General features: G+C 35.9%; 1 protein-coding gene and 1 long non-coding RNA gene across 2 annotated transcripts; both read right to left on the bottom strand.

The window, feature by feature from the left end:
- Positions 1–49: 49 nt before the first annotated feature.
- LOC124451599 (nucleoside diphosphate kinase 6-like) lies at positions 50–8,649 on the bottom strand. Its single transcript, XM_047002222.1, has 9 exons — positions 8,475–8,649; positions 8,254–8,356; positions 8,092–8,131; positions 7,393–7,476; positions 6,809–6,849; positions 6,264–6,727; positions 680–911; positions 493–612; positions 50–265 (listed from the first exon to the last, which is right to left on the bottom strand). Exons 1-6 carry the CDS (start codon positions 8,550–8,552, stop codon positions 6,714–6,716), a joined length of 360 nt encoding a protein of 119 aa, XP_046858178.1. The 5' UTR covers positions 8,553–8,649; the 3' UTR covers positions 50–265; positions 493–612; positions 680–911; positions 6,264–6,713.
- Positions 8,650–15,004: 6,355 nt separating this feature from the next.
- LOC124451603 lies at positions 15,005–15,767 on the bottom strand. The gene is made up of 3 exons (XR_006950562.1): positions 15,655–15,767; positions 15,458–15,577; positions 15,005–15,230 (listed from the first exon to the last, which is right to left on the bottom strand). It is a non-coding gene; the product is annotated as an uncharacterized LOC124451603 (long non-coding RNA).
- Positions 15,768–18,680: the final 2,913 nt, after the last annotated feature.

Genomic DNA, 18,680 nt, shown 5'->3' with positions numbered 1-18,680 from the left:
TGAGTAAGATACAATATGTAGCGATGAACGAATAATTTACGACACTCTATGAATGAGCTGTTATTTATTTGAAATTAAAATATCAGTACATCTAGAAACTACATATATGTTTCAGCAATAGAGGTAAAACACCAAGGCAAACACTGCAGCACACAAGAGCATCAATTACAGCAAACATCAAACCCGCAACTTCCGCAGGGACGTAGATAAATCGGGCACTTGGAAAAACAAGTTCCAGTACGGCCATTCTTGCATCTACAAAATCCTAAATGTGATGAAATTCATAAAACAAATTAATAGAAACACTTATTGAGATATTACTATTTGTTTGCAGTTTAAAAAAATTCAGATAATGAATAGACTTTGCTGTGTTTTCAATCGTGCATAAGATTTGAGCAGGATAAAAATCGCAAGTGTTCTGAGTGTTCTTACAAATGTGATGTAAAAGCACCAAAAAGTGTTTTGACATTATTTTATGACTTGCATCCTTACTTATTTGTTCGCCTTCTCCTTCAAAGCTAGCCTCGTTGTGTAAAATATAATGTCGAGCATCTATGGCGACAAACAAAAACACAAGAAATAACGCAGCTGTCAGAATCTTCATTGTCGTACCTTTGAAATAAGAAATGAAATACAGTCAATTGTAAAAATCAATGAGATCAACCAATATATAGCTTACCTCAAAAAGGCTTGGTACGCTTTCGTTGAAATTTGTTTGAACGTTTCTTCTCGATCTTTGTTTGTCGTTTAATAGTATGTGTCTGGCTTCCTTTACTTGCTGTGTTCATTATATCTGCACTTGTCACGTGGTTTACAATGTCTAATCCATGGCAAACACGTGATAAATGGAATTGCATGACAGACTTTGGAAACAAGTGTTAGCTTACCACAACATGTGTTCCAATTTAGATCTATATGGTATAAAAACTCGAATAGATGAGATTTATGTCAATGGGGTGAAAACATAAAAGTATAAGCAGTAAAAGTAAGAAATCTGAACCTGTGAAAACCAAACCCTCTAATATAAATACTAAATTATTTAAATGTATTAAACTTATTACAGCTTGTAGATCTAAACGATAATTTTTTGCGTGTAAGCGGCGACCTGAATAACCTTCAACCTCCCTTATCAAAGTTAGCTACGCTACTGCGTTCGCGTGTTTGTTCAATGTGCCGTAACGTGACCAATATTTCACAAAAACTGATACTGTTTCCAAACTACATTTAACATGCAAGAGTTAAGTCTGATTCCGTCACTGATAAATTCAAGTGAAAACAATGTTTCTATTTTCAATAGGCATGACATCTTAATAATGGAAAACGACATTCATTAAATTAAACGACAGTACTGTGAATCGTCAACAGTCAGTGTTTGATATAAGTAGTAAATGTAACGGCTATGACCAGTAAGACTTCTGTGTCCTTTCTGTTCTATTCCGTTGTTGTCCAGTTAACTACATTACGCTGATTACTTTGCTGACGTGATTGACTGGCTGTCATCATGCTAGTCACATGACTATACTTCACACGAAACTGATGAAAGATTTCTAAACAAGAGTGACTCCACTAGCTTTTCAGTTGAGTAGCCAAGCTGCTTTACATTTGTAATGTAATACTCTGAACGACAGGACTGTCTAACTAAACTTGTCAGGTGGTTTGAAGATAATCAGATTATTATTGCTTCGGCTGCAGGTGCTGTCATGGGATCATTGGTAAGTTTTGGACGATGAATAGAGAGAGTGAAAGCCACTGGAGATTGTCATAATGAAGAGTTTATTGAGTTTCTCAGAAGGAATAAAAGATTGAGATTTTCAGCATGAAGAGTTGATTGATGTTGTCAAAATGGAAGAGTTTATTGATGCTGTCAGAAGAAATAGTTGATTGAGGTTGTTAATAGCAGGAGTTGATTGAGATTGTCAATAGCAGGAGTTGATTGAGGTTGTCAATGGCAGGAGTTTATTGAGGTTGTCAATAGCAGGAGTTGATTGATGTTGTCGGCATGAAGAGTTGATTGATGTTGTCAAAATATAGAGTTTATTGACGTTGTCAGAAGGAATAGTTAATTGAGATTGTCAATAGCCGGAGTTGATTGATGTTGTCACCATGAAGCCTTTATACAAGTTGTCCAAATGAAGTGACTATCGAGGGCGTCAATAGCAGGAGTTGATTGAAGTTGTCAGAATGAAAAGTTTATTAAGGTTGTCAGAAAGTTAAACAGTTTAAAAGAAAGTAGAGAAAAAAATTATTCTCATTAAACATTTCAGATCACGCTTATGGCTGGGTCATGTTACTTCATCAGGAAATTTGGATCCACACAAAGCGAAAGGAAAAGAAACAGAGTCGGACCGCAGGAAGGGAACAATAATGATTTACCAGACGGTTGTGAAATGACCCCAGTCGAGGTACATAATGTACATAATGGGTACATATAGGTAGAACTTTGTACTTGTGAGGGCGAATTTCACTGAAATATCATAATTCACAGTTGATCTTGTAGTTTAGTTGGTAGAGCATTGAAGACAATGATTATCTTGTTACTATACCTGTGTACATCACAACAACGTGATGTTATTATCTATGATATTAAGATATGAAAGAAACTAGAACTGTGTTTTAAAATATCATCATAGTTTACAGTTGATCTCGTAGTTTAGTTGGTAGAACATTGGAGACAAAGTTGAAATTTAATCATATGTAGTATTCTAAGTGACGAAGAAAGCCGTTAAAGATAAACGAATTTGTCATTCAAAATAAACGTGGTTTCTTTTGATCTTTCCCCGAAGGAAGAAGACAGCGATATTTCGCAAATACGTAAAACCGAAACAGCAAGAAAAGTTCGTTCACTGCAGCGACATGCCTGGGCAAAACATTCTTCTCTTCATACATCGTCGTCCTACTAAAGACCGCGCGAAAACACGGACTTCTTTTTTTAAACTTAATGTTAATGTTAGAAAGACTAAACTTGAAAATATATCAACAACAAAAAATGATAGTTGTATGTGAAATAAGAGCCTGTACATTGTAGACCATTATTGAATCAAACCATCAAACGTTATAAAACCTCGACGAGTTTGTACGTATGAAGTTTTAAGTTACGGACAATAGAAAGACGAGGAGAGGAAGAGGGAGGAGGGGGGGGGAAGAGTTGGTTGAACTTATTTCACCCTACAGTGAACTTATTTCATCCTACAGTGAACTTATTTCATCCTACAGTAAACTTATTTCATCCTACAGTGAACTTATTTCATCCTACAGTAAACTTACACTAGGTGCCAAAAAAATGAGTCCAGTTCCAATATAGGAAAAATGGTGGGAAAAAATGTGTCTTTTGAAATATATAGTTACAGTAGCCACTTGAAAATGCGCAGTGAGACCTGAAATTGTCTCCCCACAAGTGTTTGTAAGATATTTCACAATATCTAAGCGCATTGGCAGTACATTGGGAAATGGCTAAAGATTTAAGTGAAAGAGTTAGAGGACAAATTGTTGCTCTCACTAACAAAGGTTACTCACAACGAAATGTTGCTGCAAAGCTGGGAGTGTCCAAAGGAGCTGTGCAGCGAACCGTGGAAAGATTTAAAAAGACGCAATGTTATTCCAGCTTACCAAAACCTGGGAGACCACGTATAACAAATAAAAAAAAAGATCAGTTCATAAAGCTAAGATCTTTGTGCAACAGACGAGCAACTGCTAGCAACATTCAATCGTCAATTAACGCCACCGGAGAGTGCAATCAACAAAACAACAGTAAGAAGGAGATTGGCTGCAAGTGGTCTGAATGGAAGAGTTGCAGCTTCCAAGCCGTTGCTTCGCCCGATAAATAAGTGGAAGAGATTCTTATGGGCCAAAAAATACAAGCATTACAGCGTAGACAATTGGAGAAAAGTACTTTTTACTGATAAATCGAAGTTTGAAATACATGGAAATAATCGCCGTGTTTATGTGAGACGAAGATGTGGTGAAAGATTGTCAAGTCAGTGCCTCAAGTCCACCGTGAAGCATGGGGGTGGAAACATTCCAGTCTGGGGCTGTTTCAGCTTTAATGGTGTTGGGAGTCTTTACAGAATAAAAGGCAATCTTGACAAAAAGCAATACCATTCTATTCTCCAAAGGCATGCTGTACCATCTGGCAAAAGGTTATGCGAAAGAGGATTTACCTTACTTCAGGATAACGATCCGAAACACAGCTCCAACTTGTGCACAAATTATTTAAGGAACAAAGAAAATCAAGGTGAATTGAAGCTCATGGCATTTCCGCCTCAATCGCCCGATGTTAATCCAATTGAACACTTATGGGATGAGTTAAAAAGATAAAAAGTGAAACAAGACGTAACAAGCCAGGACAGGCTATGGGATGTAATCTCTACATGTTGGCATAATATTGAACCATCTACACTTCAAAATCTTGTTAAATCTATGCCAAAAAGAGTTGAAGCCATTTTGAAAGCTAAGGGAGGACATACCATGTACTGACATTGCTTTTTCGAGAACTTAAAACCTAACATTGTTGTGACAGAGTGGTGATATGGTTCAAAACTAAAAATATGCATTTGATATTTAGTGGACTCATTTTTTTGGCACCTAGTGTATTTCATCCTACAGTGAACTTATTTCATCCTACAGTGAACTTATTTCATCCTACAGTGAGCTTATTTCATCCTACAGTGAACTTATTTTATCCTACAGTGAACTTATTTCATCATACAGTGAACTTATTTCATCCTACAGTGAACTTATTTCATCCTACAGTAAACTTATTTCATCCTACAGTGAACTTATTTTATCCTACAGTGAACTTATTTCATCCTACAGTGAACTTATTTCATCCTACAGTGAACTTATTTCATCCTACAGTGAACTTATTTCATCCTACAGTGAACTTATTTCATCCTACAGTGAACTTATTTCATCCTACAGTGAACTTATTTCATCCTACAGTAAACTTACTGGGAAGAATATATATACACTTAAAGACACAAACTTTGTCTTAGTCTTCAGGCTTCGTACGTAATTAGCAACCATCCACTGTCCTCCATTGTCTCCCACTTTAGCGTGGTCGAAATAACTTGTATTGTTTTAGGAGAAATAGAAATGAATTCTTTGAAAGATAATGTAGCTACTACAGTAAATGGTTTAAAGTCAGAGTATCATTACATGTTTGTAGATGTAGATCGCCCAGTTTAGTAAAGTCCTGGGAAGGACTGGCGGTTTTACGTAGTGTTGATGAACTCCCATTCATAGCATTAGTCATGTTTGTAGATGTAGATCGCGCAGTTTAGTAAAGCCCTGGGAAGGACTGGCGGTTTTACGTAGTGTTGATGAACTCACATTCATAGCATTAGTCATGTTTGTAGATGTAGATCGCGCAGTTTAGTTAAGTCCTGGGAAGGACTGGCGGTTTTACGTAGCGTTGATGGACTCACATTCATAGCATTAGTCATGTTTGTAGATGTAGATCGCGCAGTTTAGTAAAGTCCTGGGAAGGACTGGCGGTTTTACGTAGCGTTGATGGACTCACATTCATAGCATTAGTCATGTTTGTAGATGTAGATCGCGCAGTTTAGTAAAGTCCTGGGAAGGACTGGCGGTTTTACGTAGCGTTGATGGACTCACATTCATAGCATTAGTCATGTTTGTAGATGTAGATCGCGCAGTTTAGTAAAGTCCTGGGAAGGACTGGCGGTTTTACGTAGCGTTGATGGACTCACATTCATAGCATTAGTCATCTTCACACTTGTGATGTATGAACCAGGCAACAAATACAATGTAACTGACATTTACTTATTATTTGACTCTGAAGATGACCATTGCTAATGATGTCGATCAACACCAACAGCAAGAATCCTTCGGAGGACGGCACTATCCTTGAATATCCACTTAGATCTACAAACATGCACAATAACGTACTCATTATTATGAATGTTTTATGCAGTGCGGTGTTTGAAATTAAATGAAGATATGATCTTCGCAAATGTTCGCAATATTGTCCAGCAAAGTGCGAAGATCATATCTTCATTTAAGTGCTCATTATTGATAATGATGTACAACAGCTGAAGAAAGCCTTCCAGCAATTGATGACCTCAACCATAGAAAAACATATACCCCCCCCCGGTAAAACAATCTTATGCAATAGCTGAAGAAAGCCTTTTGGCACACTGATGACCTCACCCATAGTAAAAATACGTTATCCTCACCCATAGTAAAAATACATAATCCCCCCCCCCATTAGACAATCTTCTTATATTAATAAAATGCTTACGTACCTAAGTCTGAGTTTACTTTGAGCTTTTCTGTCATCCATTTACTGATAAAATATCCACATTTGTCCATAAAATCATCAATACCATCACAAAATAATCTTTTACATTAAACATCAAGTCACTCGAGAACTTTGTGTGTTTTTGATACTTCATCATAAATAATTTGTCCATTTTGAATTTTTTTCCATACACATTGAATAAAAGTAATAAAAAATATTAAATACACAACAGTTCATTAAAGCAATTTCTGATGAAGAGTTGCACAGTAAGTATAGCAATTTTCTTATGGTTTTAACCCCAGGCCCCTTAAATGCTGTCCATTTGTTGTTCTTTTGAAGTTTCACCACCCCACTGAGTGGAGTCCTGAGTTGACGGACTTTGAAGATGATTACTGCTAAGGATGTCAAAATGCCAGTCAACATCAACACCAACAGTCTTTCTCCGAGGTCTCCACTAAGCTAGACAATCTACAACCACAAACAAGCATTATTCAATATAAAAATAGCAACTACCTGCACCATGAGTGGCATTTCTTGTATCTGTGATACCAAATAATCCACGAATGCTGTCAGGATGAGAGAACTTTGCCCTACAGACAAAATTCGAGTATCTTTATAAAATAAACACAATGAAACATGTGCAGTGATTGGTCTAGAGCCATGTTTGCATTAGCCTGTGCAAAGCACATCTGAGCTCAACCAATCAAATCAATCATAACAATCAATCAGTCAAAGAGAATTTGCAAATCAATCATGAATACATTTAAAAGGATAAATTAAAACATTTACTATAAATTTATCTGTTTTGCATTATTGTTATTTTATAAAAGAAATTAAAGATGTTTTTCATGTTTGCACAGGCTTATGCAAACCTTGGAGAGGTTTGTGAGAACTCTCGAGCTTGTGCAACCCTCAACCTTTGGTCTCGGGCTTGCACTGATCTGCTCTCAAGTTCTACCAAAGGTCTGCTCGGTTTGCATAAGCCTGTGCAAACACAGTAAACATCTTAAATAATTAACAAAACTAAATCAAATTTTACGTTTTTGTGCTGTGAATAAAATGAATAAAGTGTATTGCTATTGTGTGCCAAAGAAGGAGAGTGAAAATGGAATCAAATGTTGTTTCATACGTACATTGTCGCTTTCGTTGGTCCCATCAATTTTCTCCAATGTTGAATAGCATCAACTCTAGCCATTACCATTGGCATTATCAAATCACTGTGAGGATAGAAAATAGAATGGAGATTTATCGTAATTTAAAAATATATCTCCTACAAAGAAGGAACTGAACAAATGATAGGTAACCTTGTCCTAGTTTCATGCTACCCCCTGATGGTAGCTCTTGTTAATTGAAGCTCCCCCCTGGTCTTCTTCACCCACACAGACAAAATCAAAAATTAATGAGCAGTTTTTTGTTCTAGTACATATTATGGCATAATTGGATGTTGTATTTCATGTATTTTTGATTACTTTGCCATGACCAATCTTCACAGAGTTTTAAACATGTGGAAGTTAAAACAACATAGAAACCTCCATTTTTTTAGATCACACACATGACATAGATCTTTGCCTTTGTGTTTCAGACAAAGATGGGGAAAAATTATAACAGCATATGCCAATCTGAAAAGTATGACAAGATCTCGGGTGTACAAAAACCATACTTTCATGACTAGAGCATATATGTTTCATACACAGTTAGTATTCTATCCTTTGAGCCCAGAATAACAACAGAGTTACAGTGTGAATGTCAAAAACATGTCCGTAAAATTGCTCATTATATGTCTCAAATGTTTAACTGTCACAAATATAAACATATTTAGGCCTTGGGCTAACCTGCTCATGTACGATGTCAAACGTTGAAAGAAAAACTTGTCTAAAAAGAAAAAGAAAGGCTTTTTACAAATTATTTAAACTAAAACTGACACGAGTGAGAAATTTTAAAATGAACAGTGAACTATTTATATTTTATATATACATATAAATTCTTTATTCGACCTCTGTGTTCTTGATAGAATCGTTCGGCATCTTCTCTACTCCATTGCACTAGTTTCCAATGCACAATGAAGAAATTTTCTTTCAGTATTTTTTCCATAACAAGCTGAAAAGAACAGCATACAACTACAACACAACAAACACAAAACAAAAATCTAATAAAGGGACATGGTCCTTACATGGACAAGTCGGGACAAGGCAAATTATGTGAGGTTTCTACGAACCTTCAGATGAACAGGATGCGAGATCAAGTCTGGTTTTAAAATTGCTAATGTCAACTGGAAATATCTTACACCTAACATCGCCAATCCGATGCTTGAACGACTTCGATAAATATTAAACCTCTTCTTCTACGAACTAATATTCAAAAAACTCGCCATTTATTTACATTGTGTTTCCACTACTGACCTGTATAAATTACCTGGATGGGAAAAATGATGGGAATTTGGAGAAATCTCCTCAAATTAATTATATTTTACAACCACTGACCTGAATGGTAATTACCGTAAACATATAGTAATTACCGTAGATTTATAGTAAAGCCTGCTTCACACTAGACTTAAGAGTCGCGAAAACCGTATTGTATCATCATATGCGACCATCCTAGTAATGAATTTATGAACATGGCAAATACGAGATCCCATATAATCTGCGTCAGATTCATAAATATCGGGAAAATAAGAATGGATTGATTCTATTTGATTACGATGTTCCAGTTTAAACTGCGCCCCAATCGGGGATTCGTACGATAAATTACGTCATGTGTGAACATGAAATCTAGAAACCGACACTCGCGACTTTTCAAAATGGCGGATGACCAAGGAGTGGACTTGCATGCCTCTACCTTGGTAGTTGCTACCAAGTCTCAAAACGGCAATGGTTGCTCTTTTAAGGAGATTAAAAAAGAGTTTCCGAGTATCTACAACTCTAGCAATGCTCAGTTCAAAGACAAGAACATAAAGATCAATGCATAGATAAAAATCGCATCCCTTCTTACGAAAAAAAGCTAATAGCAAAAGAACTTGTCCATGCAACACGAAAAGTCTATTTACAGAAGCCATGTTTAAAGGTTTTTTACTGTGCGTAATACGCAAGTGTGAGCGTTTCGGTGTTATACATACCTGACAAATCGTATCTATCGATGTAAATACGTCGCCGATTTATACGACTAGTGTGAACCAAGGTTAATTATAGTACATCCACGTGATTTTCGTAATCATATGTGATTCGTATCTTCTTTTGTATTTTTCAAAGTTTTTCCTTCGTAACAATCTCCATATTAAACAACGGCTGGGCCTGGCCATTACTCTCATTGCTAGCAACCGCTGGCCTGTTCAACACGTACTTGCGGTCGGCATTTTCTGTTGTCTCGTGAAATCTTTACCTGAGAAATTAAACAAAAGAAAATGAAAAGCATCTCTAACATTGTTACGAATATTACAAGTTCCGTAACAAAGTGCTGATAAGGAAATGAAATACAGTCAAAAATATCTTCAACTCAATGAGATCAATTAATATATAGCTTACCTCAAAAGAAGTCTTGGTGGGCTTTCGTTGAAATTTGTTTAAACGTTTTTTCTCTCAGTTTGTCGTTTAATGGTTCCTGTGTGGCTTCCCTTACTTGCTGTCCTCATTATATGTGCAATTGTTACCCGGTTTACAATGTCTAATCCACAGTATAGAGAACATACATTAGAGCCACTCAAATGAATTTTTTTGTGCCCCGCATATCCCATTGCGCATGTGATTACCATAGCGACAGCCAGTCATCTATCTCTTTTATAAAATAACAATAATGTGAAACGAACAAAACGTTTTAATATTCTCACAACGTGTATTCATGATTGATTTGCAAATTTTCTTTGATTGATTAATTGATTTGATTGGTTGAGCTCAGATCGTTTTGCACTGGCTAATGCAAACACAGCTCTAGACCAATCAGCGCACGCGTTTCATTGTGTTTATTTTATAAAATAAACTAAGGAAGCAAAGGAAAGTTAGTCAGTCCCGGTGTCACGGTCTGAACAGTCCCCCAGTCTGAGTTATCCCTTTTGATTATGTGCGCATGCACCGTAACTGCAGACTGCTGAGCACATTATTTGCTTGTCTCACCCTTCTCCCAGTCTCAGATGTCTCTATTTATGTACATAGTCTTTATCTTTATTTCGCGGCTTTACACATTGTTGTTAGTTGTTGCAAGGCAATTTTAAATAGTCTTACTTTTTATTATTTTACTACTATAATTAAATACTTAAATCTTATGCAAGATTGCAAACACAGCAAAGTCTATTCATTATCTGACTTTTGCTAAACTGCAAACAAATACTAATACCTCAATAAGTGTTTATATTGATTTGCTTTATAAATTTCATCACATTTAGGATCTGTACATGCAAGAATGGCCGTACTGGAAAAAGTTTTTTCCAGTGCCCAAAATCTCTACGTCTCTGCGGAATGTTCGCGTATTTTTTTCCTTGCTGTAATTGATGCTACAATGTTTGCCTTGGTGTTTTACCTCTATTTCTGAAGCATAAATGTTGTTTCTAGATGTACTGATATTTTAATTTCAAATAAAGAACAGCTCATTCATAGAGCGTCGTAAATTATTCGTTCATCGCTACATATTGTATCTTACTCAAACTTACACCGGAATTCTATAATTTTACAATAGGAGTAATTCAGTGACATACACGGTCAAATTTTTGCATTTTTCACTTTGAGTGTTAAACAACAATTTGAGTATGTCCCTACTTGATGTTAATAGAAAGTAACAAAGAATTTCTCAATCCCATGATCCCATCCAAAGAACACTCTCATTTCTTTATAGTACAAATGACCCACGGTCGATCAATACACGCGTGCAAATAATCTTGAAAGATTCATTTTAAACTTCAATTCGCATACGCATGCCACATTCATCAACAAACGCGAAAATGAATACAAATTCTCGAGTTCTTATAATATGATTTTCTGATGATGGCTTTTAGTCTTGTATAATATTTCTCCTAAATTAGCTCCAAGTCTCCCACTTCGAGTTTGTGGTAATTTATGGGAATGTCATAACATGTTGTGGAATTATATTCATTTATTAGCGACAAGGTATTTGCACAATTTGTGAGTACTGTTGTGTACTTACGTAACATAAATATGAATTGCGTGTCTTAATTATACGGGTTTGAGTGAGACTAAGATAAGCGATTTCCTATAATGTTTATAAAAAATCTAGATGAGTTCTAAAACGTCGTAATTACTTATATTGTTTTGGGAAGCAAGTAGTAGAGTCACTCTTGTTTCGAAATCTTTCGTCAGTTTCGTGTGAAGTATAGTCATGTGACCAGCATGATGACAGCCAGTCAATCACGTCAGCAAAGTAATCAGCGTAATGTAGTTAACTGGACAACAACGGAATAGAACAGAAATGACACAGAAGTCTTACTGGTCATAGCCGTTACATTTAGTACTTATATCAAACACTGACTGTTGACGATTCACAATACTGTCGTTTAATTTAATGAATGTCGTTTTTCCATTATTAAGATGTCATGCCTATTGAACATAGAGACATTGTTTTCACTTGAATTTCTCAGTAACGGAATCGCAAGGTCAGACTTGACTCTTGCATGTTAAATGTAGTTTGGAAACAATATCACTCTTTGTGAAATATAGGCCACGTTACGGCACATTGAACAAACACACGAACGCAGTAGCGTAGCTTACTTTGATAAGGGAGGTTGAGCCCCATTGACATAAAGCTCATCTATTCCAATCAGTAACATAGCCAGCTGGACTCTACTCGCGCAATTTTTGTGTTCACTTACCGTGGGAACAATAAATTTCTACAAAGAAATGAATAATGGTAATCTTTCCGATTTTACACAGAGGGAGTCAATCTACAGGCTGGCTACGTTACTGATTCTAATTTCTACACTACATGGTTCATTCCGAATGAACCATCTCTACTACGTTGCTCCCAAAACAGCACTTAAGAGGAAGGAAAAATCAGCAACCACGCATTAGCAGACGCTGTTAACAATGGCAGTATAATGTTGTTGTTTGTACAATCAAAAAATCATTTACCCTCATGATCAACATAGAAAAAAGATGGATAAAATATGTGTAAAATGACACTTTGGGATAACAGAAATAATTATAAGTTGTTGCTATAAGACAAATTGAATAAATATAATTCAAAGTCTTTGTTGTCATAGTAGACATAAGCATTTTTAAAAGTAAAGTTATCTATATCGGTACAGTTAATAATAATAAACTTTGAGATGAGAGGCGTTAATAGAACTAAAATTGGGGAGGGGGGGGAGGGGAGGGTGTGTAATGATATATTCAGGTGTAACCGACTTATTTCTTTAGAATAGTCCATTGCCTGTGTAATCAAAATGTCCATAGAAATAAAGTTTCGTAGCCACCATCGCGGTGTTAAATTTTATGAACGGTAATAGACTCTGCTCAAAATAACAGCGGTATGTGGAGTACTTCATGTAAAAAAGTCGCCTAGACAACAAAATGGCAACGATCTTCATCGTCAAAATTCTAAAAAACTGCGGGTTTTGTTGAGTGGGAACAAAGAAATTCGAATTCAGCATGTCGAAAACTATAGAAAACTGTTTTGAGGCCATAGGCAACGGACTAGAAAGCCTATATATTATCAAAAGAAATCAGTCGGGCACAACTGAATATATGAATACACCCCCTTCCAATTAACGTTCTAGTTACGCTCCTGTTTAAAAAATGTCTTGACTGTACTGTCCATATATGTCAATGACTGTACTGTCCATATACGTTTTGACTGTACTGTCCATATATGTCTTGACTGTACTGTCTATATATGTCTCGACTGTACTGTCCATATATGTCAATGACTGTACTGTCCATATACGTTTTGACTGTACTGTCCATATACGTTTTGACTGTACTGTCCATATATGTCTTGACTGTACTGTACATATATGTCTTGACTGTACTGTTCATATCTGTCTTGACTGTACTGTCCATATATGTCTTGACTGTACTGTCCATATATGTCAATGACTGTACTGTCCATATATGTCAATGACTGTACTGTCCATATACGTTTTGACTGTACTGTCCATATACGTTTTGACTGTACTGTCCATATATGTCTTGACTGTACTGTCCATATATGTCTTGACTGTACTGTCCATATCTGTCTTGACTGTACTGTCCATATATGTCTTGACTGTACTGTCCATATATGTCAATGACTGTATTGTCCATATATGTCTTGACTGTACTGTCCATATCTGTCTTGACTGTACTGTCCATATATGTCTTCACTGTACTGTCCATATATGTCTGACTGTACTGTCCATACATGTCTTGACTGTACTGTCCATATCTGTCTTGATTGTACTGTCTATATATGTCTTGACTGTACTGTCCATATATGTCAATGACTGTACTGTCCATATATGTTTTGACTGTACTGTCCATATATGTCAATGACTGTACTGTCCATACATGTCAATGACTGTACTGTCCATATATGTCAATGACTATACTGTCCATATATGTCTTGACTGTACTGTCCATATATGTCTTGACTGTACTGTCCATATATTTCTTGACTGTACTGTCCATATATGTCTTGACTGTATTGTCCATATATGTCTTGACTGTACTGTCTAACTTTGTCTCGCTATCTATCGCGTTAGAAAAGCCTCGATACGCGACATAAATATTAAAAACATACCCTCATAAAAAGTGCATTTTGCTTTGTTTTTATTCTTTGTGATTCTTGAATTTCAAGCGATTGCAATTGTGGAACTCTTTGTTGACTTTCAACTGCCGCCATTTTATTTTTTAATTGAAAAGAAGTTTATTGTTTGGCCTTCAAAGCTTTTCCGCCAATCAGGAGACAGTATTTTCAGTGCAATAACAGCTTTTCTAACTTTCATGGCATAAAACACAAAATCTACTCTATAAATATTCACATATTGTCCCATTCTTAATTTTTCCCCTCCTTCTATGCCATAGCCACCCGTCATTTTAGAATACAAATGCACAGCGTAAGCGTCGTCCTCCAATATCTTCATCTTTGCGTTGTAAATTGCTCCGAAAGTCAGTTCAAAGCATTCTTTTGCAATCGTTCCATAAAAAGACAAATAAAACACGTTGCTGTTTACTAATATGACGTCATTGCTACGGTTTACTGCTGACCATTGTTGATAAACGCGGCTCAACAATAAAGGACCGCTCAACAGTAAACGAGGCACAAGAAAAGTATCGCATGCGATCGGTGCCTTTTATGGTATCATTTTCTTGCATATCACTCACAAAAGAACCAAAAGCACGGAATGATTTTCGTGTATGTCATCCATTACAGCAAAAAAAACCCGTAAAATACGCTTTAAATGTGTTGTAACGCAGTCAATCACAAAGTATATTGTTTGTTGTTTTGACTGCCCACCAGCCAATGACGTCACTACCCTAGAGATAATTTTATCAAAATTTTATCCAAGATGGCGCAATTTATAAAACTTTTGCTGCAAGTATCTCAGCAACAAAATACTTTCGAGAAAAAATGTTTCTATTTTAGTTGTTAGACATCACAAAGGTTCAAAAATATGCCATAAAAATTTTCCTTGCCAATGTCCTTTAACACTCAAAGTGAAAAATGCAAAAATTTGACCGTGTATGTCACTGAATTACTCCTATTGTAAAATTATAGAATTCCCGTGTAAGTTTGAGTAAGATACAATATGTAGCGATGAACGAATAATTTATGACGCTCCATGAATGAGCTGTTATTTATTTGAAATTAAAATATCAGTACATCTAGAAACTACATTTATGCTTCAGCAAGAGAGGTAAAACACCAAGGCAAACATTGTAGCATCATTTACAGCAAGCAAAATAGCGGCCGCAACTTCCACAAGGACGTAGATAATTCGGGCAATTGAAAAAACATTTTCCGGTGTCGGGGACATTCTTGCATCTACATAATCCTAAATGTGATGAAATTTATAAAACAAATCAATATAAACACTTATTGAGGTATTACTATTTGTTTGCAGTTTAACAAAATTCAGATAATGAATAGACTTTGCTGTGTTTGCAATCGTGCATAAGATTTGAGCATGATAATAATCGCAAGTGTTCTGAGTGTTCTTACAAATGTGATGTAAAAGCACCAAAAAGTGCTTTGACATTATTTTATGACTTGCATCCGTACCTAATTGTCGGCCTTCTCGTTCCAAGCTATCCTCGTTGTGTAAAATATGATGTCGAGCATCTATTGCGACAGTCAAAAACACAAGAAATAACGCAGACGTCAGGATCTTCATTGTGGTACCTTTGAAATAAGAAATGAAATACAGTCAATTGTAAAAATATCTTAAAAACAATGAGATCAACCAATATACAGTTTACCTTAAAAAAGGCTTGCTACGCTTTCGTTGAAATTTGTTTGAACGTTTCTTCTCGACCTTAGTACGTCGTTTAATAGTATATGTCTGGCGTACTTTAGTTGCTGTGTTCCTTATATCTGCACTTGTCACGTGGCTTACAATGTCTAATCCATGGCAAACACGTGATAAATGGAATTGCATAAAAGCTGCCGCAACTTCCGCAGGGACGTAGATAAACCGGGCACTTGAAAAAACATTTTCCTGTATCGCGGCGATTCTTGCATCTACAAAATCCTAAATGTGATGAAATTCATAAAGCAAATCAATATAAACACTTATTGAGATATTACTATTTGTTTGCAGTTTAATAAAATTTAGATAATGAATAGACTTTGCTGTGTTTGCAATCGTGCATAAGATTTGAGCAGGATAATTATCGCAAGTGTTCTGAGTGTTCTTTCAAATGTAATATAAAAGCACCAAAAAGTGCTTTGACATTATTTTATGACTTGCATCCTTACTTATTTGTTCGCCTTCTCCTTCAAAGCTATCCTCGTTGTATAAAATATGATGTCGAGCATCTATTGCGACACAAGCAAAAACACAAGAAATAACGCAGATGCACAGAATAATGATTATACAGAAGAGTCACTCAGGTGTACAACGCGTCCTCATGTCGGCCATTATTCTAGCCAGATGTTTAGGATTTCTTACTTGTTTCCAACCATTAAAATTACATGACGTCAGTAGTTATCCTGCAGCTTTGTGACACTTTTGTCACGGAGCTCTTACCCGTGCCAGTTAGTTTCCAGTCCCCTGAAGTTGATCGGTGCGCGCGCATATCAACCGGAAATAGGGGTTAATAAACAAGGCATGGCATTGGATGGCGTGAAAATCGGAAATACGACAAAGCTGGAAGTTGCATGCTATTGACAAAGTAACATTAGGTCTGTTTCCCTTTCACAATCGAAGGTAAAAACGGTAGAAAACGAGGTAATTGCATTTTATAGCTTATACTTTAACGAAAGGTTTACATTTTATCTCTTGAAACAAATGGAATTGAATGTAGACATTGATCAAGCATTAAGAATGAACAAATTGCCTTTGGAGTCAGAAAAGAATGAAATAACTGTACGTCAAAGTTTGTTAGAAAATAAACTTTTAGACTGCTATGCTGAAGAAATTGTTGCAGTGATAAACGCTGAAGTAAATAAGAACTGCAATGGATGCATGATTGACCATTCCTCTCATGGTGAGCATGATTGTTTGATGATGGAGCATGACGAGCGTATGTTGTTGCATTTTGATGATGCCTTGGAAAATGTGACCGAAGAGATTGTGATCAAAGATTTATGAAAAGCATTGAAGATGTCAAGCCACCCGTTAATGGACTTGAGATACTAAAATACACTTGTAACGATTGGCGTAAAGTATTTGTTTCGGATAAAAAGAACAAACTTGAAACACGAGTCGTTAAGCTTTTTTAAATATATATTTTTATTTATTCCATTTCGATTCGTAAAGTCAAACCATTACAAATTGTTCTAAAAGAAATATAAAAACATGTATGAATTTACTGCTTACATGTTAGCACTTCTGTATACATGTAGTCATATACGTAAGCGATGTAATATTAAGTAGAAAAAACATTTTACGACAACTAAAAACGTATAGGGAAGAGGGGTTCTACGACCGGTGGAGCTGGTGGAGCCTTTAAGGTACACCGGAAACGTTGCATCTTAATTTACCCAAATTAAAATTTCAGGTCGCTAAGGATTTTCGATAATTCGTTCATGTCTCTCATCAGTCGGTGCACGAAAGATAAAGTTTCTCTGTCGTTTTATTGAGCATTATAAAAAAGAGATATTTATTGATACATCTTTACTACACGCCTGGATCAAATTATGTAGTATAGGTACATGTCAAACAAAAGCATTCAAAGTAACGTATTCAATATTATATTTATGTGAAGCGCCGCCTCAAAACTCAAGATCAAGAAACTTCTTCAACCGAGTTAAAAGGGCGACTTATTTATTATTGAGATTATAATTATTCTTTTAACTCTGTCCCTCTTAGATTTACAAACATTATTTTTATTTTAGTATGCGTTTGTTTTACTGGTTGCTAGAGATTGTATTAGGAGAATTTAAACGAAGAAGTTAGGGCAATCAACTGATAAAAGTGCAACGCGCGTTTGATATTGATATTGCAGTAATTGATACCACAAGCCTATCTGCCTATACTGTCTGAATCTGATTCTGATATTCTGACACGAAAAAGAATACTGTCCACTAAGGGATGAGGAAAAAATGTCTCAATCAGATTCAGACAGTCAGGGAATGCATTTCGAAGATCATGTTTCTACGAGTTCAGCAGATGAATCTGAAAGTTCAATGTCAATAGAAAATGAGGCTGAAACTGGAGAGAAAACTGATCCTTGGATACCTTTGATAGAAGAAGCAAGGGAAAGAAGTAATGTAGATTTCGATGAGACGAAGGAAAGCCTTGTGAACAGTAGTCTGGATGAGCAGACAGCTGAAAATCAAGCATATTCTAACATTGTATCAAAACTTCAAAAAGAATTGGAAAGTATTTATATGCAACGTCTTATGTGGATAAACCAACTGAAAAAAGATCCCATCCACAGAAAAATAATGCATACAAAGAAAGGGTTTATAGAAAATGACGACTTTGATCCACAGGAAGCAGCTATTGATAAGAGAAGTTTCTCATCAACAGACTTTTAAAAGAGTACAGCTTTAGTGAGATTGCCAATGATGAAGAAGATTAACTTTGATAGATGAATTCATTTCATAATAACTTGTATCTTATTTTGAAGTGACGTTGTTCAATAAAATCTTTTGATTTTCAGTTTAGTGTGAAAATAACTTTAATATTCCATAGCTGTAAAAATCCTCTGCTATTGTTTCTATCTTTATCTGTTTAATGGAAACATGCCAAGAAAGCCTCTTAGAGCTATACAAACTGCGCGAAGCTCGATGTTTTTGAAATATTTTGCGCCTTCATAAGATGAGAAGGGAAATTCCC

This window comes from Xenia sp. Carnegie-2017, unplaced genomic scaffold (assembly GCF_021976095.1).
Source record: "Xenia sp. Carnegie-2017 unplaced genomic scaffold, XeniaSp_v1 HiC_scaffold_24, whole genome shotgun sequence".
Classification (NCBI taxonomy): Eukaryota; Metazoa; Cnidaria; class Anthozoa; order Malacalcyonacea; family Xeniidae; genus Xenia; species Xenia sp. Carnegie-2017.
Note: the sequence above shows the minus strand (reverse complement) of the source record. Positions and strands in the feature narration are given on the sequence as shown.